Consider the following 27,581-nt stretch of genomic DNA (forward strand, 5'->3'; position numbering starts at 1 on the left):
CAGTATTTTAACCCTTATATTTAATGACACTGGAATCATGATTCATAATAAATTCTCAAATATTCTCAAATTCTTTATATTACAAAATCCACTCATATGACTACATTGCTACAATTTGTTAATAAATAATTAATAATTTATTAATGAATAATTAATAAATGTCTACTCAATTTATTAATGAATGAGAAAAATAGAAGGCAGTACACTGAATTAAAGGCTCTCTTACTGCTGTATTTAATACTGCATGTAAATCTAGCACACACCAAATGGCCTATAGCCTACCATTTCTCTTGAATTGCCTCCTACTGATTAGATGCATAATTGTGTGATTTGTAATACATTACACTATTTCTTTGAAATCAATTCATCGTTTCAATTGCACAATTATCATTACATTTAGCATCATATTAAATCACCCTTTTTAGAATGGCAATAGACCAATACTAGTAGTCCTACTCTTGGAGCTTGGGTCTTACAAGACTTTTTACCAGACCTTCAGCCATGAAGAAGATTTCTCCCGAGATTAGTGACAAGATCAGGTCTATGTGAAGAGATGGACACTTCCTGACTGACATCGGGGGTTTCTTGTTACAGTCAGGTGTGTGCTTCACCTGACACAATTAAAAGACATTGCTGTCATCATCGTCAGGCTCCTGCAACTAAACCACCAACTGTACTAAAAATGAACAGGTACAGGTAGGCTTCTTTTCTCAATCCTGCTGATACGTACACAATCTCAATCAAGCTGATATCATAAAAAACTTTGTGCATGTTTGTTTATAGTGTAGCACTACAAGCTCTTGGTGATATACTGCATGAGGATGATGAGCGGGCTGCTATAAATATTCAGAGTGAGCTTCAGTCCCGATTGCAGGAGGCGCGTAAAGCAACTTGGGTGGACATACGGCAAAGCCTGGTGAGCAGAACTTTACTGTGAAATGCAGCTTATATATTTAATTTCCTTGTTTATAGTGAAGGGTGGCATGTGTCACATTACTAATTTGAGACAAACTAAAGAGTGAAATGAAAACTGCCTTTTTATGGTGGTAGGATGAGGAACACAAAGAAGGAAAAAAATTCAAAATGCCTCTTAAAAACAGATTATACGACATTGGCTATTTTTTTCATATTACCTGCATTCTTGTTTTCAAAACTGTTTTCATAACTGCAATCTCATCAATAAAATTCTCATTGATGAGAAAGATCAGAGGAAAATGACCAGACTGGCCTGAGCTGACAGGAAGTCTATAGTAACTCAAATAAGCAATCTTTACAGCCGTGGTGAGCAGAAAAGCATCTCAGAACACTCTCAAACTCTGAGGTGGACGGGCTACAACAGCAGAAGACCAAATCTGTTTCTGTCACATCACGTGCTACAACCCTAGTGAGGACGAACAGGTCAGCAGGTCCACACACATACATTACCCTCATGTAGGAAATCCTCTGTCTAGACACACTAGGTAAGTGGGCAGGTGCTACCACTTGTATTTTTTAGAGGTTTAAAGTAGTGTAGTAGCTTCTGTTATCTTGGCAGTTAGATGAGAGGGTGAATCCAGCGTAATAATAATAATAATAATAATAATAATAATAATAACCTTTATTTAACCAGGTAAGTCAATTGAGAACCAGTTCTCATTTACAATGACGACCTGGCCAAGAGGCAACATAAAAAGCAGGTACAACAATAAAGACATTATACAATTACAAATAACACAATTATAAACAGTGACATAAAAACAAACAAATAACTAAAAACAAGTACAATGATCCTGCACTATTGACTGAATTAAATTTTTAAAGGAAGTAAGCGAAATCAATGAACTAAGCTTTAAGGTCTGCTGCAAATGATTCCAGTCATCGGCAGCAGAAAACTGAAAAGAGGAACGACCAAAAGAGGTACGAACTTTAGGTATGCAGAAATTAATAAAACTACTAGAGCGCAAATTATGACTTGTATTATGAATATTAAGAAGTGACTGTAAATATAGCGGAGTTTTCCCAATAAGAGTTTTGTAAATAAACAAAAACCAGTGAATTTGTCTACGAGAATGAAGAGAAGACCAGTTCAATAAAGAATACAAGTGACAATGGTGAGTGTTAAATGAAACTCCAGTCACAAAGCGGATTGCAGCGTGGTAAATAACATCCAGTTTATGAAGAAGAGTTTTTGAAGCAAACCTATAAACTACATCACCATAATCCAGAATTGGGAGCACTGTCATTTTAACCAGAAGCTGTTTTGAAGAATGCGTAAAAGAAGATTTGTTACGATAAAGAAAACCAATACGAGTTTTAACCTTTGTGAGCAGTACATTTATGTGAGTTTCAAATGACAGTTTGCTATCGAGCCAGATACCAAGATATTTATAGCATTCAACATAATCGATCTCAGAGCCATCCAATGTAAAAATTTTAGGCGGATACTCAACATGTGGAAGATTTCTGTTAAAGACCATACATTTTGTTTTATTTGCATTTAAAACTAAATGAAGACTAGAGAAAGCGCGTTGGATGCGAGTAAAACTGGCCTGCAATAAAAATAGTGCAGTAGTCAGGGAAGAATTAAATGTATAAATGATAGTGTCATCAGCGTATAAATGTACATGAGAATCACCTGCATCAAGAATAATGTCATTAACATAAATATTAAAAAGTATAGGCCCCAATATGCTTCCTTGTGGGACCCCTTTAAATAGGGGCAAGGGATCTGACAGAAGCCCCTCCACCCTCACTGATTGTAAACAACCAGAACAATAACTCTTGAACCAGGCCAGACAGCTCTCAGAGAGTCCTATTCCTCTTAGCCTACCCAGCAATATTTCATGGTCCACAGAGTCGAAAGCCTTTGCCAGATCAACGAATGCAGCTACACAGTACTCCTTCTTGTCAATGGCACATATAATGTCATTGAGAACCTTAAGTGTAGCAGTAATACAGCTATGCCCAGATCTGAAGCCAGACTGAACCTGATTAAGGACATTTTAAGTCTCCAAATGGTGCATAAGCTGCTTGTTGACCAATTTCTCTAGTATTTTAGAGAGACAGGGCAAAATGGAAATGGGTCTATAACAATTTAAATCTGAGTTATCACCCCCTTTAAAAAGTGGGGTTACAGCAGCAGATTTCCAGTCCCTCGGGAAGACACCAGTTTGGAGAGAAAGATTAAAAATGCAAGCGACGGGCGCTGCGATAATATAAGCTGCTTTCTTTAAAAATAATGGATCTAATTCATCCAATCCAGCAGATTTACAAGTATCCAGGTTGAGCAATTCCTCGAGTACCTTGGTCTCCTGTATTGACTGAAAAGAGAAGGAGGGGGGACCTAAGGCAGGTGAATGAATAACAGATGCCAGGTTGACAGGAGAAGAACTAGATGTACCAGAACTATTCTCGTAGGCACAACCAGCATTGACAAAATGTCTATTGAATTGATCCACCATTTTGGATTTATCTGTGATAACAACACCATCATATTTAATTACAGTAGGCAAACTGGAAGAAATGTTTTGATTTTCCATTTTTTGATGGTATTCCAAAATTTTCGGGGATTAGGACCATTAACAGTCAAATGATGTTTAAAATAACTCAATTTTGCCTGTCTAATAGACTGAGTACATTTATTTCTTATAGCCCTATATGATTGCCAGTCAGATATATTATTAGATGCCTTTGCTCTAGGCCATAAAGTATGTTTTTGGCGAATAAGCTCAGACAAATTTGGACTGAACCAAGGGCTAAGACGGTTTTTTACTCTAATCTTTTTAAGAGGGGCATGTTTGTTCAAAACAGTTCTGAACAAGAATTTAAAATATGCCCAAGCCTCTTCGACTTCAGGAATAAGCCCAATTCTGTACCAGGTCATACAAAAAAGCCTGTTCATTTAAATTTTTCAAAAAACGTTTGAAAACGAGCACAGGAGGGTTTCTTAAGGTGGTGCCCTTGCGAACACAGACTATATTACAGTGATCACTAAAGCTTTGACAAAACACTCCAGATGTATACCTCTCTGGCCTATTAGTGAGGATAATATCAATTAATGTACCAGATTCCATAGTCTTGGTGTTATATCTTGTAGGAGCCTGCACGATCTGGGCCAAGTTTAAAGCATCCAGTTGCAATTGTAAGGATGATGGAGGCTCAAACATATCCCAATTCAAATCCCCTAACAAAAACTCAGAGGAGATGTAAGGAGCAATTGTTTCACTTAAAACAGTCAAAGCACATGCAGGAGCAGAGGGCGGTCTATAACAACCAGCTACAGTGATAAAGTTTTTGGATAAAGTGATTTTCAAAAGTATTAACTCAAACTGTTTAGCAACAGATTTTGAGGTAAATACAGAGCACTGTAAATTATCCTTACAAAAGACAACAACCCCCCCACCTTTAGAAATTCTATCTTGACGAAAAATATTGTAACCAGGAATGGAGACAGCAGAATTGGGAATAGATTTCTTAAGCCATGATTCAGAGATGACAAAAATATCAGGATTTGCAGTGTGAACATATGCGGTGAGCTCAGCAACTTTAGGAAGAAGACTACGTATGTTCAAATGCATTAGTCCAAGACCTTTACGATTACAAAAACAGTCAAAAGTTAACGAATGTATAGATTTGTTTACCAAATTATCAGAAAATGAACAATCAAGTGGCCCGGGATTTGAATGAATATTCCCTGACATCAACAACAAAAGAATAATAAGACATCTCTGTCTAAAAAATTTGATGGTAAAGTCCTTATTAACAGTCTTACTAGGATGAGGAGGCACGGAAAAATTGTCCTGTAGGGCCATGATGCTGATTATACGAACCAAAAAAACTGAGCTGGCAATGACTGGAGATGATAAAGGCAATGCCTTGCCCCATGGTGAGCAGCTAGTTGAGCTTGTGCTTCTGTCTGATATAGATGGAATAGACAGAACTGCAACTGGGGCTTTACAGTTATTGAAAACGTCAATAGAACTGCACAAATAAAAAAAAAACATAGTGCAGCAAAGATCAAAAATAGTCTCCCTTTAAGAGTCAGTGAGCAATCTGATAAAAAACAGCTCTGAGACCGTAACATGTTAGAATCCAGTCCGAGTTTACAAACCGCAGATTTAAAGACAGTGAGTCGTCCATCAGAAACAGCTCCGGTCCGTGACATGCAGTACAATCCGAGTTTGCAATCCACCGAGTCAGCTGAGAGATGATGTTGAATTACAGCGCGTGTAAACAAAAAGCCAATGCTATCAGGCAGCGCTTTATCGTATCTTCATCCAAACAGCACTCGCAGCAGAAAATATTGTCTTTGGAGGTGGCTCTGTAGACCATTCCGTATTAATTTTTCTTCCTTCACGCTCTCTCTCTTTCTCTCGTTCCACACTCTAATGCCGAATGCAAAGCCTGACCTTTCGTTAGCTTTCGTTCTAACTTGGGCCTAGCCTCTTGTACGTTGCTTTCTTCAGCCGTGAATCCGCAGTGCACTGTGTAGAAATCCGCTGGTACAGATGGTAGATGAGTACCCCATGCAAGAACACTCCGAGTAGCGCCAGGCCCAGTTGAATGTGGCTGTAATGAGCTCACCCTTGTGCTGTGAGTGTTTGTACTGAGAACATTAAAAAATAGGTACTGGAAAATGTTGCCTCCAGGTACTGGAAAATGTTGCGTAGAGTGTAGAAGCGTATTTAATGCTCTTTCTAGTTCTCTCCTTAGGGGACCACCTGCTACATTGGCTGTCATTCAACTTGCCATTTGTTAAAGCTGTTTTACAAAGTGTCTTCTGTGTGTAATTGTGTAGGTTGTAATAAACTTTATAAAATGTACCCCCAGTTCCTCAGTCTCTTCATTCCCCACCAAACTAGCTATCCACCATCTATCTCCAGCACACGTTACTAACCCAAACACACCTCAAGGTTCAATGTTTTGTGCATCCTGAGATGCTTTTCTGCTGTTAAGGTGTAAAGAGTGATTATTTGAGTTACTATCTTTCAACAAGGCATTTCCACCCACAGAACTGTTGCTCAATCAGTGTGTTTTGTTCTTCACATCATTCTGTGTAAACTCTAGAGTCTGCTGTGTGTGAAATTCTGAGGAGATCAGCAGTTTCTGAAATATTCAAACCAGCCTCTCTGATACCAACAACCATGCCATGATCAAAATCACAGAGATAACACGTTTTCATCATTCTGATGTTTGATGTGAACATTACCTGAATCTCTTGACCTGTATCTGCATGATTTTATGGACTGCGCTGCTGCCACATGATTGGCTGATTAGACAACTTTATGAATGTGCAGGTGTATAGGTGTTCCTAATAAAGTAGAGGGTAAGTGTATACCTTTCAGGTTTTGTCAGCTGGCAAACCTATTGCCCATCAAAATCTCATCAGTAATATACTAGACATCATTAAAATCCCCCTGCCTCTCTCTCTATCCATAAGTGCCGCGCGCGCGCACACACACACACACACACACACACACACACACACACACACACGCGCGCGAACAGGATGTTGTGTCATTGGGCAATGCTCTTGCTGATTACACTGCTAAACCACAGCCCTTTCTGGTGCCTCTCACATATTGCAGATGATGTGCACTGAAAATACTGTTTCACTTTCTGAATATGATCGATCACCCTCTCTCGCAGCAGCCTGCTACGGAAGTTGAACTCAGGCTCTGGAAAGCACACTGCACGTCTGACCCACACACGGGCACTTGGATTGATAACCAGGGTAGACCCGCCATTCCTAAATCACATGGAGCAGACCACTTGTCTAAGGGTAGTATGACAGATTTGATTAACAGACTCTGTGCATACCTACCACAATCCGGTAGAAAAACGCAACAAGACAATTGAACAAAAATTGGCTAAAATCACGACAGATACAGACCTGAATTGGGTCCAGGCCCTTCCACTTTGTGCTAATGTACATACAAGGCAGAGCAAACACAGACCAAGGCAGGTAATCCTGACAACCCCCTGCCATCCGTGTGGCTAAAAGAGAGACTTGGATTCACTGCTCACACTGCAGAATAGTGCAAACACCTTCACTCACAGTAGGCAAGCCTCAGGAAGAGGCAGAGGAGTCTCCTACTAACCTAAACTAACCTTCCGATTTTTAACAGAACATCCTAACAGTGACGTTTTGCGAGTAACATACACAAGTGAAACTTTTGAACACACTGTCACAGGTCATCCTGAGGTAGTGCACCTGACCATGCAGAAATATTATCTAACCAGAGCAGGGCCTAGAGAGAAAGGCTATGTATTACAAAAACTAGCATTTAACATTCATCATGAAGCTTACTGACTTTGTCACTGTTTACATTTAACTTTATGGTCATTCTACCCTGGGAGGTAGCTTGGGAAAGGGACGCTACAGGCGAACAACTGGTGGTCATTCTTAAACTTTGCTGTACATAGACACATTAACGAGTCATGTTATATCTATGCACACATGCGACACGCCACAGGAGAAGCTCTCCCTCTTTATCCAGTAGAAGAGAATTTAACTCTTAGCTGTTAGCGGTTAACTCTTAGCAGTTAGCTGAAATAATGCCACAGGAGTGTGTTGACAGTTTTAAGATTAAAGAATCTGAATGTCTGTTTGTGTAGCCATATTTTCATGGCCCCCTTGAAAGCAAAAACTGCAGCCTCAATGGCACAGACAGTGCATTCCCTGGCTTAGGGGTTTAAGTTCTGCAGAGGTAATGCATCGCTAGATACTTGGTCAACCTGGTATGTTATTGTCTACCCATAAGATGACTAGACGTCACCCCCACGAGCCATCAATAGGACTTTGTTCACTCTCTCTCTTAGGCTGAGCGCCATGTGCAATCTAGCTATAAAGGGGAGGCATACTTTTCTCTAATCTGAGATCGTAGTGAGAGAAATACCCACCTTTCCCAACGGCATATCATCAACTAGTGCAACCCAGTAGCATCACATATGTTTTTGTCTCTTTTTTCCACACAAGTTTACTTTCACTTTTAAGGATATGCGAAACAGCTGCTTTCAACTTTTTCGGACAGCCGGACCTCCGCGAATTATGAAACCAACTGAACTTAGTCAGGAAGTGAATCTATGGACAGATTAACATGCAAAACGCATGTGAAGACAACTAAAACATGCTGCACTGCAATACATCAGCAGTGACCACTGCACGAGGACAACTCCTTCAAAACCCACAATGGCACTCATTCACACAGACGCTTCAAAGTCTCAAGCCGCATTCCTCTTGCGCTTGCAACAAACTAAAAACAACTCCAAGTAAGACTACATCTGGGCAAGAAAAGATATTGTTCACTATTATTTCTTTCAAAGGTTTACTGTGTTGAGTAATTTGAAGCTGCAAACTTTGTTAAATTTAGCATTCTCTCCAAGGGACTCACATGCAACACCACAAATTTCTTTTCTTCTGTCTTTGATTTCTTTCTTATCTTTGCATGCGATCTCACTCTGTGCTTACTAACACAATCACTCAGTCAAGGATCTCCATATATGTCAGGGAAAAATAATATCCAAACTCTGTAGCACTATTCCCATTGATGTTACTGCGCTTTTGAACTTATTTTTTTTTCATTGGAAATATTTTTATAATTTCTATCACTTGCCGTCCACTACGTGCAAATCTTTTAAAGTCCCCGCCATATTTCTATTCCCTATAGTTCTCCTTGTTTCACATACCAGGAGGCGTAGCCATGTATCTCATGTGGTTCATGACAATTAAGTTTTTATAAGTTCAATGCGAATGCGCATATGGACATGCGAGCTCTACAGCAGAGCGCACGTCCACACACACAGACTCTCACACTCTTTCAAACAGTAGGTAGGGAAGGGTTTCCACTCCACTGAAGGTCTAATTATATGACAATGGTGAACATATTTTTTTTTTTAACTAATTAGATCATACTCAAAAATCCACATACAGTTTGGCAAATAGAACAGCTTCGTTGGACTTAGGGTTCCTGAGAAACAGCTATTTGTCCTTAGCTCTGCCCCTTTGGACCACCATACATCAAACTTCGCAGTTGACCTCAGAATCTTGTCCTGTACATGCCTTTCAAGTTTCATGAAAATTCAACCAAGCAATCATGTGCTATAGCTGTTCGAGTAAATTAGGCTCCTCCTCGTTTGTGTTGGATGACCTGTGGTGGCCATGTTGTTTACAAATCTCAACATGTTTTCGTTGGTGCACACTCTGCTAAGTAGTTTGACACCAAATTTGTGAAGATCACAAAATTGCATACTATTTTTGCAAAATATATCATGGTGGAAATTAGTGAGCAGGGAATAGATCAAGTCATCTTGGGCTGGGTATTGGTAGGGAAAAAGAAATTTTGATTCTAGGTCTCACAGTTTTCAAGATATTGACAAAAACGTAAACATGCTGTAGTGCCAGCAAGAGGCGTAATTCTGTGATTTCATTTTACTGAGTAGCGGTTGACATATCGCACCTACCCACCAAGTTTCATGTCCATAAGCTTTACAGTTTAGGCTGCATGATTCGTTTTAGTGGAGAAAAAGAAAAAGAATAAATATAATCGCAAGTGGCTATCTGCGGGGTACAAGCAGTTTTAGCAAACATTGCCCCCCAGTGGCCAGTCCTTGCTAATGTACACAGAACAATAAAGAGACCATACATGAATATACTTACAAAGTTTTGAGACAATAGCACAATGCCTGAAATGCCTGTTCTTGAGGCTTTTTTTGGGAGAATCCACAGAATTACAGGAAAAAGAATTTTGTTTGCAGGCCATGATTCAGGAGATATGGAACAAAATGTAAAACACTTGCAATCTAGTGCCACCATTAGGCCGATCAGGCCCATCTTGCTTGCCTGAGTAGTGGGAGGGAGTACTACCTGTTGAAAGTACCGGTTGTACCTTTAGTTCTTGGACACCTAATAACAATAATAACAATAATCAGAAAAAAAAATTAAAAATCCTAACAAAAGCAACAGGGCTTCAGCACTTTGTGCTTGGACCCCTAATAATAATAATAATAATAATAATAATAATAATAATTATAAACCAAACAGTAGAACTTTTACCTCTAATAATAATAATAATAATAATCCTAGCAAATCGAGTAGGGTTACAAGAACTTCGTGTTCGGACCCCTAAATATAGCTGCAAGTGGCAATCTGCGAGGGCCAAGCACTCACCGGCCTCATGCAGAATAGGCACTATTTGCACTTCTTTTTCCTAGAATCATCCTATTTGACTTTCAGAGTAGATTAGTGCTGTTAAACAATTCAGGTAAAACATTACACATGCACATAATTTTGTATAGCTTCACATACAAAAAAACACAGATTTTTACAGAATGCTTAGAATAGGATCCATATAATCCAGGAGTGTTAACTCAAATTCTGTCCTGCTAAGAACAAGCATGTCCATAGACTTCCATCTCTCTCTTTTTACCTGGTGATGTACACGCATGCACAAACACGCATGCACACACATACACACCAGGGTCCAAAGGTCTGCCATTTTTTGAGTATGCAGGTTTTGGTGGGCTATAATTCTTCCGAAAATGTACTAATTAGAAAACTGATTACCAAATGCTGCCTAGCCAGCATGGTTAATAACAGAAATTGCCAGTGGAAAGAAGCTGTTTTGATATGTGCAGTTTTGGTCATCAGGGAGCAGAAACGCTTCCCTGATAGTAGTGTCAGCGAGGATGGTTCCTGCTTGCCTCTTTGTCCTGGCAGTGGACAAGTCTTCAAGTGATGACAGACTGCAGCCGATAATTTTCTCAGCAGTCTTGATAGATTAGGCACCTGACTGTAGAAATCTGCAGTAGAAGTCAGTTAGCTAGTTTGAAAGATGGGGTAATCAGTATGGGGAGTGGGGTCTTCTTTTTGTAGTTTATGACCCTTACAAACTGAGAAGGAATCCTTAGCGACAAATCAAAGTTCTTTATTCAGCTTATCAAAATATTGCTGTTTGGATACTCTACTAGCTTTCTCAAAATTGTGTTTTTTTTTTTACTTTTTTCTTGTGCAGCTGTATGAGCTCCAGATAAAAGCTGATGTAAGATATGATTGTATCTGTATATTTATACATAATGTGAGTATTTGATTTAAACATGTCCCAGTCTGTGGCACTGAGGCAGTGTTGTAGTTCCTATCTTTATGGCTTTGTTTTCCAGAAGTCACTGTTTTCCATTTCTGTCTATATGCAAAAATGAGTTGGATCATAGCATGATCACACATGGCGGCACATTTAATGTGCTAATGGAATGAGGCAGAGTTAAAGTTAAAGGCTGAAATTGCAAAGTAGAACTACTACAGAGTCTGGGTGTGATTTTTAAACCTCTGTGACCATGTCTGCTAATTCTTGTTTTGTCTGGTAAGCGATAGACAGTGGAGAATACAACCCCTGGCAAAAATTATGGAATCACCACACTTAGAGGATGTTCACCCAGCTTTTTTACTTTATAGCAAACAAACAAATCACAGATATGACACAAAAAAGGTTTTGTTCAATAACTTAACAATCTTGTTTGTGAAATATACATAAAAAAAATTCAAGGACATTTTTTTTTTATTAATGGCATGTCTTTTTCCCAATCAAGTAGAGGAAAAAATTATGGAATCACTCAATGTTGAGGAAAAAATTATGGAATCAATCTTTAATTTCCATTTCTAAAACAAATACTGGAACAAGTCTAAAAATGCTAATAAGTCAGCAGTTAAAAGGGAGTGCTTACACACTTTAATGGGCTGTTGGACTTGGCTAATTGAAAGGAAACATGGCTCCAATGAGAGAGTTGTCAGTTGAAACAATGGAAAGGATTATAAAACTCCTTCAACAAGGAATTTCAACATGGAGTGTGGCCAAAGAGGTTGGTTGCTCCCAGTCAGCTGTGTCTAAAATTTGTTGCAAGTATAAACTTAATGGGAAGGTTATGAAAGGTAGATATACAGGCAGACTAAGGAAGATGTCAAAGCATCAGGATAGAAAACTCAAAGCACTATGCCTTGAAAATAGAAAATGCACAACAAAACAAATGAAAAACAAATGGGCGGAAACAAGAGTCAATGTTTGTGACAGAACTGTAAGAAACCGGCTGAATGAATCACGAATCTGCATTGGCCAAGGAGATGATGCTGGAACTTTTGTCTGGTGCCGTTCTAACAAAACATATAAAGATGACTGCCTGAACCAATCAAATTTCCCAACTCATTTATGATATTGGGTTGCATGTCAGGTAAAGGCCCAGGGGAGATGGCAGTCATTACCTCAGCAGTCAATGCACAGTTGTACAGTGAAATTTTGGACATTTTCTCATTCCATCCATAGAAAATAGGTTTGGTGGTGATGAAATAATTTTTCAGGATGACAATGCATCTTGCCACAGAGCAAACAGTTTTAAAGCTTTTTTTCAGGAAAGGCATATCAACTCAATGACATGGCCAGCAAACAGTCCGGATCTCAATCCAATTGAAAATTTATGGTGGAAAGTAAAAAAAACTGGTCCATGTTAAGGCTCCACCCTGCAAAGCTGATCTGTCAACTGCTATTTGAGAAAGTTGGAATCAGATTGATGGGGAATATTGTTTTTCATTAGTGAGGTCTATGCCTCAAAGAATAAAAGCCAGAGGAGGAGCAACAAAGTATTAATTGTGTTTTTTTGTTGATGATTCCATAATTTTTTCCTCAACATTGAGTGATTCCATAAAGACATGCCATTAATAAAAAAAAAAAATGTCCTTGAATTTTTTTTTATGTATATTTCACAAACCAGAATGTTAAGCTATTGAACAAAACCTTTTTTGTGTCATATCTGTGATTTGTTTGTTTGCTATAAAGTAAAAAAGCTGGGTGAACATCCTCTAAGTGTGGTGATTCCATAATTTTTGCCAGGGGTTGTATAAATCCCAGCTAGTATAACAGATGTAACTTTACAGGGAGAGTAAAAAGGATTGCATTTTGGCAACATTACCTCCTCCATATTGACGGAGCTAATTTTTGAGATTACAGATACATCTTTGCACCAGCCTTGATTTATATAGGAGCACATATCTCCTCCTTTTTTTCTTATTGCAAAGATCAGGGACTCAATCTGCTCTGTATAGTTGAAATCCTGGTAATTCCACTGTATCATCGAGAATCACATCATTCAGCAATATCTCCGTAAATCAGTAAACCGAAGTCAGTGAAAAGTCCTTTTTAGTGCTTGCAGTGATTTTGAGTTTGTCCTAAATCTGACCAGTTCTCCAGTGTGCTTGCTTCTCCGTCTTTTTCTCGCAGCTTGGAGAGCACTTCAGGAGCAGCTCTAATAAATACGCGGACTGATCACACTGATCGTCCAGTACAGTTCTCCTGATATTAAAAACATGTCACTTGAATATTGAAGCTGAACAGGATCGTCATAATCAACAAATAGACAAAAAAAACAGACACAGGATGAGATGCCAAAACACAGTGGCTGCCATCTTGGGCACCAGTCGATTATTGAGGAGATATATGTATTTTTTAGTTACAGCGCCCGTTATGAAATTTGAGCAGTGGCCATAGAGTGTATTGTAAAGTTTGTAGAAATTTAACTTTGCATTCACAAGATACAGCTATTTTAGTACATACATGCAGTGGCCTAAAATTCATTGACCTGTAGTGGGTGAACGGGTTAGTCAATCAAAGTTTTTTTTGTATGTTTTTGTCAGCAAACTCTCTACTTGCTAGATTTCATATTTTATTTTGAATGGCCTAGGACTAGTTTGAAAAAGAAGTTTTTTTTTTTTGTTTTGTTTTATTAAAAGATAGCAGAAAGTACATCAGTAAAAATAATTAAAACTATATGGCGAAAAGATGCAGGGGAACTCAGGAATACTGCTGATGTAACAAGATTTACTTGTCAAAAATTTGAGTGGGTGGAGCTAAATGGTCCAAAAGGCAAATTCTTAGGGGGTAAGGTGACACAGCATGGGAAAAAATAACTTTCATTGTACCCCTTATTTTACAAAAGATATGCTTCTTTTTATGTGCATGACATAAATAGAACCCCCCAGAGGCCAAGTTGAGTGAGACTGTATCAATTATTAGTGGATCCTTAAAGGCACCATACTTTTAAGATTCATAACAATAGTTCAATGTTTACCCTATCAAATGCTTACTGAAAACTGATTGGCTGAATGTGTCCAAGTTTTTAAGTAACTAGGTCATCATCAAACTTGCAGATAGCATAGAAATGCAGTATAGCAAGTTTCAGCTTGATACAATGTACAGTTCTTGGGAACCAGTTATCTTGACCTTAGTCCCGCCTCTTATGCATGATCATGCCCCAAACTTCACATATGACCTCAGGATCTTGTCCTGTATATATGTTTTACGTTTTATGCAAATCCATACAAACAGTCATGAGTTAGAGCTGTTTGACTAAATTAGGCTCCACCTCAATAGAACTGATTGACATGTGGTGGCCATATTGTATACAAATGTCAACATGTCACATTACGCTGAGTTTGACACCAAATTTGTGAACATAGGACAAAAATTCTCAAAAGTAAGCTTTGCATATTATGCAAATTAGCTAAATATGCAAGTGGGTGGAGCTAAATGGTTCTTGAAACTTTTTTGTTTGGGAGAACCCAAAGAATAAGTAGAAAAAAAATATTATCCCTGTAGGACTTACAGTATTCAAGATATGAGCCAAAACTTAAAACGCTTCACTATAACGGCACCATCAGGCTGATCGGGCTCACCTCTCTGGCCTGGGTAGTGGGAGGAAGTACTTCGTACTGACCCAGTTTCATGTCTGTAGGACCTAGGGTTTGGTCTGCACAATCATTTTAAGCGAAGAAAAAGAAGAAGAAGAAGAAGAAGAAGAAGAAGAATGAAAACAATAGAGTTCCAATTACTACATGCTTGGTACACTAATATTAATAAGAAGAACAAATAATGCAACAAGCAGCTACAGGGGTCAAGCACTGCATAGCACTGCCTTGGGGTCACATGATACCAATGCTTTGTCCTCCCTCAGGACAAGGTCCTCAACATAGCTTTCAAATTTGCTGTTGATACAATGAAGCACTGCAGAGATATGCCCTCACTTTTTTTTTGGCTATTTCACTGTCAGTGTCTTCCATATTTCAAAATTCAAATTTCAAAAATTCAAAATAATGCGAATTTCAAAAGTAATGCATGACTTCAAAGCAGCAGTCTCCAAGGAATCACGTGACATATGATTCATATTTTCTTGCTTTTTCGACATACAGTACCATGGGTCTACAGGCATGCATGATATACCACTGGAATCAGTTTGAGGAGTAGATGTCTTTTTCTTTCTTTCTTTCATTTTCTTTTTTCCACATGATTTTGTGAATTCACATGTGCGTTTTCAAAATATGACCTCACTTCCTGTTTTACAACTTCATTGTCAAATTTGTTTGCATGCCATGTGCAAATGGTTTTGAATAACAATCTGATAACTTTTGTGCAGCTTGGTCTGAAGATGATCTAAGCCAAACGTGGTGAGGTTTGGACAAAAACTTAAGGCTGTGAAAAGTGTTAAAGGGTTTTCAAGAAATTCCAAATTGTTCATATAATACAAAGGTGGCCATGAAATTTTTATATCAGCTGACATTAGAAGCTTCCAATCAGGGGAATCAGGGTTCTAAACATTTAATAATTGCTTAAACATTTAATAGCTTTTAATAATGGACACTGTCACAAAGCAGCTTTACAGAAATAAATACATTTCTGAAACTTGATAGGCTCTCTCGTGACATCATTCTTGAAGAGTCTGCCACATTTGGTGCAAAAATTTCAAAGCGTGAGATATAGCCAACTTCTAGTTTTGCATAATGGTGGAAATTTAGAAATGATGAATAGAAGTCACTGACTTGACTTGGTATCATGTCAGAAATCAGGTTACACCAGAATTAGGAATTTATTTCAAATGGTTCCAGAGTAAACCTAGGTTTTCATGTTTTAGCACTCCATAGTACTCAAATGATGTGAAAATTTTTGGGGACCCTTTGGGTGCCATTCCAATAGGTATTCTCAAGTTTCATATCAATCCATCACGCTGGTGTCGAGATATAGCCTCATATCCTGTCTGGTGGCTTCGCTGTCTTAATCGTTTGCGTGTTACAGACGATGGCTTTTGAATATCAAAAAAAAAACCTTCTGATAACTTTTGTGGAGATTAGTCTCAAGATCATCTCAGACAAATTTGGTGAAGATTGAAGAAAAATTTTGGGCTGTGAAACCTTTAAAAGTTTTTTTCAAAAAACTCAAAATGGCAGAAAATCCAATATGGTGGAAAATTATGTTATGGGGTAATTGGCCACGGATTAATGTGGAAGAAGAATTTTGTTCCTATGACAAATACTTCAAATAATTCTAAGCAAAAATGCAAATTGAACTTTGACCCAATGGCGGTGCTAGAGGCACTGAGGGGCAGAGCCCAAAATTGTTGAAATGACTATGGGCACTATAGTCACCTTTGGTGCCTAACTCCAGCACTACATAGCACCACCTTACATTAAGAAGAAAAAATATCACATATTATGCTATATTACATTGCAGAATTCAAAAGCAACACATGACTTCAAAGCAGAGGTCTCCAAAGAATAGGAATTTACTTCGTAATTACAATATTTCCAACAGGACTTGAAAGCAGCATGAGACCACCTTGCTCAGACGGTCTCAGAATGGTTGTTTTGTTACCAACAGAATGTGATTGCTCATCTGCATAGCTGCACTGTTTCTAGGACATATGTGGTTGGTGATAAACAGCATAAAAAAATAGCGAAGAACCACAATTCACACATCTGGTAGGTTGATTTAAGTACAGAATGTCAAAATTAATATTAGGACCATGTGGGTCTGTTGTCAGATGTTTCCTCAGGTGACAGATGAGGTATGTAGTCTTTCCCTTTGTTTTTGTTTCACAGCCACAAGAATTGCACCATTATTACAAACCTCACCTAATCTGATAATCAGAGACATTTAAAACCAGAGGCCAATACAAACTGCATATTCTACCCTTATCAGGTGAATACTGAGCTCTGTAATGCATTAATTTGCCAAACAAGAAAGCTAATCAAATAGCTAGCTAACTCACCCAGCCATACATGTAGTGTCTGCTTACAACTTCCCCTTCCTTCTAGCAGTAAACCATGCTTAGTATGTTTTACACAGCGTTTGACTTGCTCCAACTTCACCATACACAATACTGATGCCATCTGCATTACAGGAGCAAATATTAGATTAGATGTAAGCATCCGAACTATGATACACTTTCGGTGCTTCTCTGATGTAAACGCCTGCCATATCAACAAAGTAATGATCCACATCAGCGTAAGTCCCCAGTGAGCACACTACTTCTGGAAGACCTCTGGAAAAGATCTGGACACCTGTAATAGATTGTGTTCTATTTGAAACGACTTATTTAGGTTGTAAGAAGGTCTCAGAGCTTCGCTTGTGTCACATGCTCACTAATTTTAACATTCAATTTTAAAAACCTGCATAAAAGCTCACCTGCCCCTGAATCAGCTGACTAACTGGCATGTACCTTGGACTGAGTGTCGAGGTTCAACAATGCTGAAGGTGAGTTAATGTTTAATATGACTTCAGTTTCAGTGTCTTGAAATCTGTTTTATGTTCGACTTTTCCTTTTGATAATTATATTTTATCAGTAACACATAGCTCACTTAGCAAAACACAGTCTATCTTAGCAAGCTAGCGATGGCTAACTAATGTATTGCTAATTATTATTGTTAACTGCTAATTAACCTTGGGTCCCTGGAAGACTAGTGGTTAGGCCACAGCATTCCCACTGCAGCGGCCCGGGTTCGATTCCTGGCCAGGAAACCAAGCCCAGCCACTGGGGTCACATGCAACAGTGCCGTCTCAGTGCAGGTCCCAAGCCCAGATAAAATTGGGGAGGGTTGCGCCAGGAAGGGCATTCGGCGTAAAAACTGTGCCAAATCAAAAAATATGCGGACCGATGATCCACTGTGACAACCCCTAACAAGAGCAGCTGAATGAGGAACAACAACAACAACAACTGCTAATTAACGCCACCATTTTTGATAAAGCTATTACTTGTTCAGAATGCATTTAGATCATCACGTTCATCTTTTGATCTCAAACCCTAACGTCTACAGTGTATAGCAAAAACAAAAGAATTGGTCTTGCCATTCCAATATTTTCGGAGGGAACTATACATTTACAGTTATATTTTATTGTACGCTCACATACAATTGTTACAGCACACGCAAATCTTCATGTGCAATAACTGTTTATTAATGCTTATAGGTTCCTGTACAGGTCACCACTGGAGGAGCTTTGAGAAGGTCACCTTAGTGATCTTTTACCAGTGATACTGCTCTACATGCCTACTGTTAATGGATGAATAGTAAATAGTGCAACAACATTCTTACTCATTACATACTTCTGAACTGAGTTATTTAGATACTTTGAGCACATTAAGAGCCAAGATTTGGAGAGAGCAAGTGAAACACTATGCATGTTACAAAATTAACATTTACTAACATTGTTGTGTGATGTTGATGCCTGATGTTAACACTGGTGTATTATTTAATATAATTTGTTTTCCAGAGAATGTAAGAGATCAGTCATTATTCAAATAAGGCAGTGTTTTGTATATTTTGTCCTGCTTTGTCCCAGGGAACATGGTATAAAATGTTGAAAATGTCTGAAAGATTGCAAACTTCGATATTAGATAAATAGTTTGTATGAGGGGGAAAGACATGCTGGACTCACTGATCAGACCAACCTGAGAACTTTCAGAACATGGTGTGATATTTTAATGATCACACTTGATGGGCATCTTTCTGAAGAACAGAACCTCCAGCCTTCTAGACCCATAAATATAGGAAACCGAAATACTGTATAAGCCGCTGTAACTGGCTGTCACGATACTTAAACTCCCTGTCACATTATTCACTTCTAGTGCAAGTCTAGGAGGTGGTGTTGGTGTAACCTAATAATATTTTTTGTAATTTGCTTTATGTATGTGTTGTCACAAAATTTGCATACCCTCCTTCAGTTCTATGTTTTTTATTTATTAGGTCAACAGATTTAAATATGTAGTCATTTGTTCCCAAAAAGTAAACCAACATTCAGAAACCAGGTGGGGAAAAAACAGGTACAGCCTTCCTACTTCCAATCACTAAGACAGTAAATTAGCAATCAGGTGTTACTAATGAAATGCACAAGATTAGTTAATCATCAAGAAGTGTGACTACCTCTATAAAAGCAGAAACCAACATTCATCAACATTGGTGCTCTGGAGCATTTATGGTGTGTGTCTACATCATGTCAAGAAGAAAGGACATCAACCATGACCTCAGAAAAGCAACTGTTGCTGCTCACTAATCTGGGAAGGGTTATAAGGACATCTCCACATAATTTTAAATACACCATCTTACAGTAAGAAAGATTGCTTACAAGTGAAAAGCCTTCAAGGCAGTTGCCAATCCTCCCATGATTAACTCCACTTTATGTGGGGCCTTCTGTCCAGCAGCTTAAGCTGGGCTGAAACTGTATCATGCGAGAGGACAATGCCAATCCCAAGCACACCAGCAAATCGAATTCTGAATGGCAAAAAGAAGAATAAAATCAAGGTATTGGAATGGCCTAGTCAAAGTCCAGACCTCAACTCCATTGGGATGCTGTGGCAGGATCTTATGAGAGCTGTGGATAAACAAATACCCTCAAACATCAAAGAACTGAAGCAATGTTATAAAGAAGAGGGGGTCAAATTTTCTCCAAAAATAATGAGAGAGACTGATAAGCTCCTACAGAAAACATATACTTCAAGTTATTGTTGCTAAAGGTGGTTCTACTTGTTATTGAATAATAGTGTGTACTTAGTTTTTTCCCCACCAGATTTCTGGCTTACTTTTTGGGAAAAAATGACCACATATTGAAATCAGTTGTGTTTTGTTGTCATATTTCTTTGTTTATAGAAGTTAGTGAAGACCATACAATTGTTATTTAGTCCCTGATAAATGAAAACATAGAAGTGAAGAAGGGTGTACTTTCCTTATCCCATGACTGTATATACTGTATGTTGGTGCGAGATGGACTGGTTTGAGTATTTCAGAAACTGCTAATCTCCTGGGATCTTCACACACACACACACAACAGTGAGTTGTGGAGTTTCCACAAAATGGTGCAAAAAACAAAAAACATCCTGTGCGCGGAGGGACTGCAGATGAGAAAGATCAGATGAGAATGACCGGACTGGTTTGAGCTGACAGGAAGTCTATAGTAAGACAAATAAGCACTCTTTACAACCATGGTGAGCAGAAAAGCATCTCAGAAAACACAACACATCCAACCTTGAGGTGGATGGGCTACAACATCAGAAGACCACATCAGGTTCCATACACAACAATTTACAGTATTTATGATATACAAGCTGAAGGTTTTAGTAATCTTTTCATTTAAAAAATGGGCATAAATTGATCAAGTTTAAAGAGAAGTTAAGGATTAAGACACAAAGCATTAAGCCAAAGAAATAAATAAAATGACTAAAAATATCAAGAAGCCACATTAATAATAATAATAATAATAATAATAATAATAATCAATCCATAAATATTTTTAACAAATATAAATGGTATATTTCACAGAGGAAGTCTCTCTGACACCAAAATATTAATATTTTACTTTTTATAAACTGCTTATATTAATAAGTTTACTACTGAAATAAAATGGACACTTCAAATCTCAAATCCTCTCACATCAGTTCATAGTGACCTACATTATGCTTAGAAAAGAAATGAATTAATTTTAAATGAATTGCTCTTCAAAATCATTGGATCTGTCAATATAATTGAGCCAGGAGGCACAATTTAATCCATTATAAAATGGACACTGCAAATTGATAGACGATAAAACCCACTCACATCAGTTCACAATTACCTACTTTATGCTCACAATAAAGATTAATTAATTCTACTGTAGAATTTAAGCAATTGCAGGTCAAAATTACATGACCTTTTAATATAATTGAACAAGTAGACTATTTTAATGCATTATAAATGGAACATTTCAAATTGGTAGACGATCAAAACCATACAAATCAGTTCACAGTTAGCTCTTCTATGCTCAGAGTAAAATGACTCTATATAACATATGCTCATGCGCGTTTCCTTTGGGTTCTCCAGTATTTTCCCCACTGTCCAAAAACATACAGGTAGGTGGATTGGCTATGCTAAATTCAGTAAACCAATTCCCGTCTCATTGTATATTGTTTCTGACAGCCCTAACACCACTCATACTGATAGGACATATTGGAGGCTTTGTCACAGTCTTCCCCCCACACTTTAGCACAGCCAAATAATCCAAACTCAAGATCGTACCCAGGACCCTGTGGCTGGGAGGTGCCAATGCTACCCACTGCACTACTGTCCATCCCCTATTAGAGCATAATGGTAAAAGTTTTTTTTTTTTTTTTTAAACAAATTATACCTTATTAATATCAGCATTATAACACTGACTTTTGCTTAATACTTAATTCGTAATACATAAATACTTCAGTAGTTAATACTTAAATAATGAATAAGAAATGCTTAATAAATGATACTGTTGAAATATTGAATAATTGTCTTTTTATCTAGATTGTTAAATTGTTAAAATTTGATATTCAATTCAGCAACGTTGTTACTGTTTGTAATAACCTATTAAATTTCCATTTTAATATGTACAATGTATAATGGATTAAAATGTGCCTTCTGGTTCAAATATATTGACAGATGTAAATTTGAGAACCAGTTACTTTAAAATTCTACAGTAAAATTAATTAGTCTTTTTTGTGAGCAAAGTGTAGGTCACTATCAACTGAAATAAGTGGGTATTATCATCTACCAGTTTGAAATCAGAATAGCGTTCTGGTTCAAATTCATTGACAGATCTTCTGACTTTGAATTGCGATTACTTTAAAATTCTACAGTAACATGAATTCAGCTTTAATGTGAGCATAGAGTAATTCACTGTGAACTGATATTAGTGAGTTTGATCAGCTGACTGAACTGATATGAGTGGATTTTATCGTCTACCAATTTGAAATGTCCATTTTATAATGGATTAAATTGTGCCTCCTGGCTCAATTTTACTGACAGATCCAGTGACTGTAAAATTCTACAGTAAAATTAATTCATTTCTGTTGTGAGCATAGAGTAGGTCACTATGAACTGAGTAGGTTTGAGATTTGAAATGTCCATTTTATTTCAGCAGCAAGCTGAAGTAAAATATTAATATTTTGGTGTCAGAGAGACTTCCTCTGTGAAATGAACCATCTACATTTGTTAAAAATTTATTTGTGATTTGCGTTCTATAATAATAATAATAATAATAATAATAATAATAATAATAAAGTTTCTTAAATAATGTTTTAGCAAATTTATTTTTATTTGGCATAATGCTTTAAATCGATTTTGCCCATTTTTTTAAATGTAAGCGACTACATTCTTTCTGCATTTTTTTTTTAATGCTCTGGTTGTGTAGGAGCTCGCGAACGCTCGCCTTCCGCTGTCGGCGCTATTACCGCTAAGCGTCTAAAAGCCGCGCCTCTAAAACTCACATGCGGCTAGATTAACCGTGGTTTCAGGAAGAGCGGCTGGATTAACCGCAGTTAGAGATTGAAGATGAGCAAACGCCTTAAATAAGACATCTTCCAGGTGAAAACGGAGACGTCACGATTTGTGCTTATGGGGGCACTTCAGGGAGAAGTTTTAAGTGCGCGGAAAAAATGATTCCAGTAACTACACCGTTTGTCGTTAATTTCTGTATATATCTTTTTTGCTCGCTTCTCGGGAGATTCATAAATTATGAGCTAATCATTTTGTTTTGACAACTTTATATTAAAAAATGCTGCAACCGGAAATGTTTTAGGAACGGCTACGCGCAATAACGTCGTTATTGATTTTCTCATTGAAACGGTCAGTACGAACAGAACCAAGGGGCGGAAACGCACTGGGTTTGGATTCAAACCCACTAAAACCCTGCATCTGAGAAAGCACACAGTGTTCGCCATGGTCTCGGGCCAACGCCGCATTCAGACCGCGGGGAGAACTGAGGAGGATGCGAAAACGACAAGCTGTTCCTCTCATTGTTATCGTTTCTTTCTGCATTTATAAACCTCGAGCATTTATATGATATGTGAGATATGTGTTATAATATCGGTATATTGCATAGCCATCTAATCGAAAAAACACCCCGTTAGTCCGACTTTAAAGCGTTCACTGGCTTTACAGCATTAACATACAGCTGCGCTGATGTTCACAACGGTACGACATCTTCCTAATCTCTAGGAGAAGCTGGCGGTCAAAGTTGAAATACGAACTACAATCCATATTTTAAAACTTTATTTTGTCGGATACACTACATGTTTTTGAAGGCAGTTGCCTCACTTCCAGGTTTGTGCTGGAGAGAAATCATGGCTGTCAAACTTCCGACACATAATTTCTGCTCCGAGGTTAAAATGAAAGGATTTTCAGGAAGATGGGAATTACGGCTTTTTCCCTTTCTGACGTGCATGCAGCAATAATTCACCTATAAATTTTGACAAATACTTTTTGCGAATAATACTTGCTAATGTTAGTAAAACTCCCACGTAATGCGTTCAATTTATGACCAGTTGTCCTAATCCATGAGTTAGCTTGGGTCCAAATTTCACGTCTACTCCCTGACAGCAGGAGAAAGTAGAAGATGCTGCTCATCATCATCTAAGATGTCTACTTTACAAGCTAGTGAGCTAGCAAGCGACGCTGGCTAGCAGGCTTCGGGCTTACCTTCAGGACGGGCGTCAGAAACTCCGCCACCCCCAGAGCGGTGCCTTTCACTGAATTGATGACGTTCTGCATGATGACAGTGTAATACCACAGAGCCGAAAACGCTTCGTCTACGAAATGCTTTTAGTCTTCAAGTAATCAACGTACAACTACTGTTTACCAATTTTCTGTTTAACTAGCCCATATCAAAAACCACGTGACCTAAGTCAGCCGACTGCCACTTCCGACACTCGTAGTCTCGTGAACATGGCGCACGCGCGCTGCGTCTCGGGCGAAGGCGGGGGTTAAAGCAGTCCTGCCCCGAGCTGATGCTGCATCCGAGCCGAGGTCGGGACGTGTAATTTAAATATAGAGTAAATTTTGTGCCAAAATTTTCAAATAAATTAATAAAATCCACAAGCAAACTATTAAGAACACTGTAAAAAGTTATTTTTGGTGTCGATAAATATAATACCCATGAGATAAGATAAGATTTAATATTAATTAATAATTGAGGTATCAATTACAGTATGTGATTCTGGGTGAAATCTACACCTAATTTTATTCTGTAAAAACACACTTCAGAAAAGCCATTAAATGTTGCTAAACATTGTGCATATTATGAAGTACAAAATTTCAAGAAAAATCTACCACATGCAAAAGCCTTAAAATTCGCCCAGTTACATTAAAGTCACGCGTTCACGCGAATTAATCACAGCTGAGGGAAGCCACAGGAAACCGGTTCTTTCTGAGTGTTCAGTTGAATTGTCTTTGGGCCCATTGGACATTTACAGGACGTGACATTCAGCAGTATGTTATTTAAGGAAGAGATATTTTGCCTCTGTCACAAAGAATATAGTGTCACTTCATTACCTATTAATGCTAGCTTGATTGTTGCTAAGCTAACGCGAACTTGGTGGTTAATGCTATATGCCGTCCTTTAGTGCTTAGCTGCTAGCTTAAAGAAATTAAAATAGCAACCTCTCCTGGCACATTGCTCCTCAGATTTACACTAATGTTAAGAGTCAAGCATAGCTGTACACATTCTTCTAAATAAATTGCTAATTAGCTATTGTAAAATGGTGAGCTAACATTCATTTTTGTGGCTAACTTCGTCGTATCTAGCTAACAAGCTACTGCTCCTTAGCCTACTGATGTAACTAGTAATATTAGTAATAAAGCAGACAAACCTATGTAAAAACTGACACAGTATGTTTGATATGTATATTAATACTGTTAGAGCTAGCACTGATAAGTGCTGCAAATACATGTACAACCCCTGGCAAAAATTATGGAATCACCACACTTAGAGGATGTTCACCCAGCTTTTTTACTTTATAGCAAACAAACAAATCACAGATATGACACAAAAAAGGTTTTGTTCAATAGCTTAACATTCTGGTTTGTGAAATATACATTAAAAAAATTCAAGGACATTTTTTTTATTAATGGCATGTCTTTTTCCAAATCAAGTAGAGGAAAAAAGTATGGAATCACTCAATGTTGAGGAAAAAATTATGGAATCATCAACAAAAAAACACAATTAATACTTTGTTGCTCCTCCTCTGGCTTTTATTCTTTGAGGCATAGACCTCACTAATGAAAAACAATATTCCCCATCAATCTGGTTCCAACTTTCTCGAATAGCAGTTGACAGATCAGCTTTGCAGGGTGGAGCCTTAACATGGACCAGTTTTTTTTACTTTCCACCATAAATTTTCAATTGGATTGAGATCCGGACTGTTTGCTGGCCATGTCATTGAGTTGATATGCCTTTCCTGAAAAAAAGCTTTAAAACTGTTTGCTCTGTGGCAAGATGCATTGTCATCCTGAAAAATTATTTCATCATCACCAAACCTATTTTCTATGGATCGAATGAGAAAATGTCCAAAATTTCACTGTACAACTGTGCATTGACTGCTAAGGTAATGACTGCCATCTCCCCTGGGCCTTTACCTGACATGCAACCCAATATCATAAATGAGTTGGGAAATTTGATTGGTTCAGGCAGTCATCTTTATATGTTTTGTTAGAACGGCACCAGACAAAAGTTCCAGCATCATCTCCTTGGCCAATGCAGATTCGTGATTCATCACTGAATTTCACTTTCATCCAATCATCCACACTCCATGATTGCTTCTCCTTAGCCCACTGTAACCTTGTTTTCTTCTGTTTTGGTGTTAGTGCTGGTTTTCTTTTGGCTTTTCTATATATAAATCTCATTTCATTCAGCCGGTTTCTTACAGTTCTGTCACAAACATTGACTCTTGTTTCCGCCCATTTGTTTTTCATTTGTTTTGTTGTGCATTTTCTATTTTCAAGGCATAGTGCTTTGAGTTTTCTATCCTGATGCTTTGACATCTTCCTTAGTCTGCCTGTATATCTACCTTTCATAACCTTCCCATTAAGTTTATACTTGCAACAAATTTTAGACACAGCTGACTGGGAGCAACCAACCTCTTTGGCCACACTCCATGTTGAAATTCCTTGTTGAAGGAGTTTTATAATCCTTTCCATTGTTTCAACTGACAACTCTCTCATTGGAGCCATGTTTCCTTTCAATTAGCCAAGTCCAACAGCCCATTAAAGTGTGTAAGCACTCCCTTTTAACTGCTGACTTATTAGCATTTTTAGACTTGTTCCAGTATTTGTTTTAGAAATGGAAATTAAAAATTGATTCCATAATTTTTTCCTCAACATTGAGTGATTCCATAATTTTTTCCTCTACTTGATTTGGAAAAGGACATGCCATTAATAAAAAAAAATGTCCTTGAATTTTTTTTATATATATATTTCACAAACCAGAATGTTAAGCTATTGAACAAAACCTTTTTTGTGTCATATCTGTGATTTGTTTGTTAGCTATAAAGTAAAAAAGCTGGGTGAACATCCTCTAAGTGTGGTGATTCCATACTTTTTTTTGCCAGGGGTTGTAGCTAAGTGCCACATTATCTTGTAAACTGTGGCAGCGCTATGAGACCCCCTCTGGTCTGATTTCAGAACAAGTGTTCAGTTTCACGTTTTCAGTTTCGATTCAACGGCAACAAAGTGACCCGTTCTGAAGCATTGCCAAACCCAGTAAAATGTCTACATCGATGTTACATTATTATCACAAGTGTGTTTATTTCCTCCACAGTTGGACTTCTGTAATACCACTGGATTGGATAATTGTGCTGGAGAATTGCCTGTTTATGTACAACTGCGACCTTCATTTAAGATGATTGTTTTTGAAATGTGTGTTCTGCTGTGTAGCAGTTTGAGAATTTGGTCAATCAAATACTGACATGATAACCATTAAACCATGTGATTAATTAAAAATAGAATTAATAGAATTAGATTTTAATTTAGGTCTGTACTATATACAGTAATCAAAACAGCAATAATTATATATAATATAATTATTTTTAAAAGTACCTTTTTTAAAAGTACCTTTGCAATAAGTAAAGGGGTAAAATGTATTGATGAACTAAAAATATTAGGTAGGATTTACCACATGTGCACTGCAGTTGTTACTTACTATAGGGTAAACTTTACTCAATAGAAGAAGCCTTTATTTGTCACACATACATTACAGTGAAATTATTTTCTTCATATATCCCTGCTTGTTAGGAACCCCCAACCTTCTGATCAGTAACCTAGAAACTTTAACCACTGAGCCACCTCAAACATGCTTAGAATGTCCATTTAGGGAATGAAAACACAAAGGAATGAACGACACAAACAAATGTTTACTTTTACTCTTGGGGGCTGCCTTTTTTGCCTTTGCCGCTTTGGGCTTTGTGCTCCTGGGCTTGACAGCCTTTGTCTCCTTGGGGCTCTTGGCTGCCTTCTTAGGGGTCAT

At 37.8% G+C, this 27,581-nt stretch overlaps 1 protein-coding gene across 1 annotated transcript in view; it reads right to left on the reverse strand.

Annotated features, from left to right (window-relative positions):
- The window catches only part of atg3 (autophagy related 3), a 47,441-nt gene extending 23,425 nt beyond the window's left edge, over window positions 1–24,016 (reverse strand). The window contains exon 1 of the mRNA XM_026942818.2: window positions 23,762–24,016. Coding sequence (XP_026798619.2) covers window positions 23,762–23,833 — 72 coding nt within the window. The 5' untranslated portion in view covers window positions 23,834–24,016. The remainder of the gene's footprint in view (window positions 1–23,761) is intronic.
- Between the last annotated feature and the right edge of the window lie 3,565 nt (window positions 24,017–27,581).

This window comes from Pangasianodon hypophthalmus, chromosome 2 (genome assembly GCF_027358585.1).
Source record: "Pangasianodon hypophthalmus isolate fPanHyp1 chromosome 2, fPanHyp1.pri, whole genome shotgun sequence".
NCBI lineage: Eukaryota > Metazoa > Chordata > Actinopteri > Siluriformes > Pangasiidae > Pangasianodon > Pangasianodon hypophthalmus.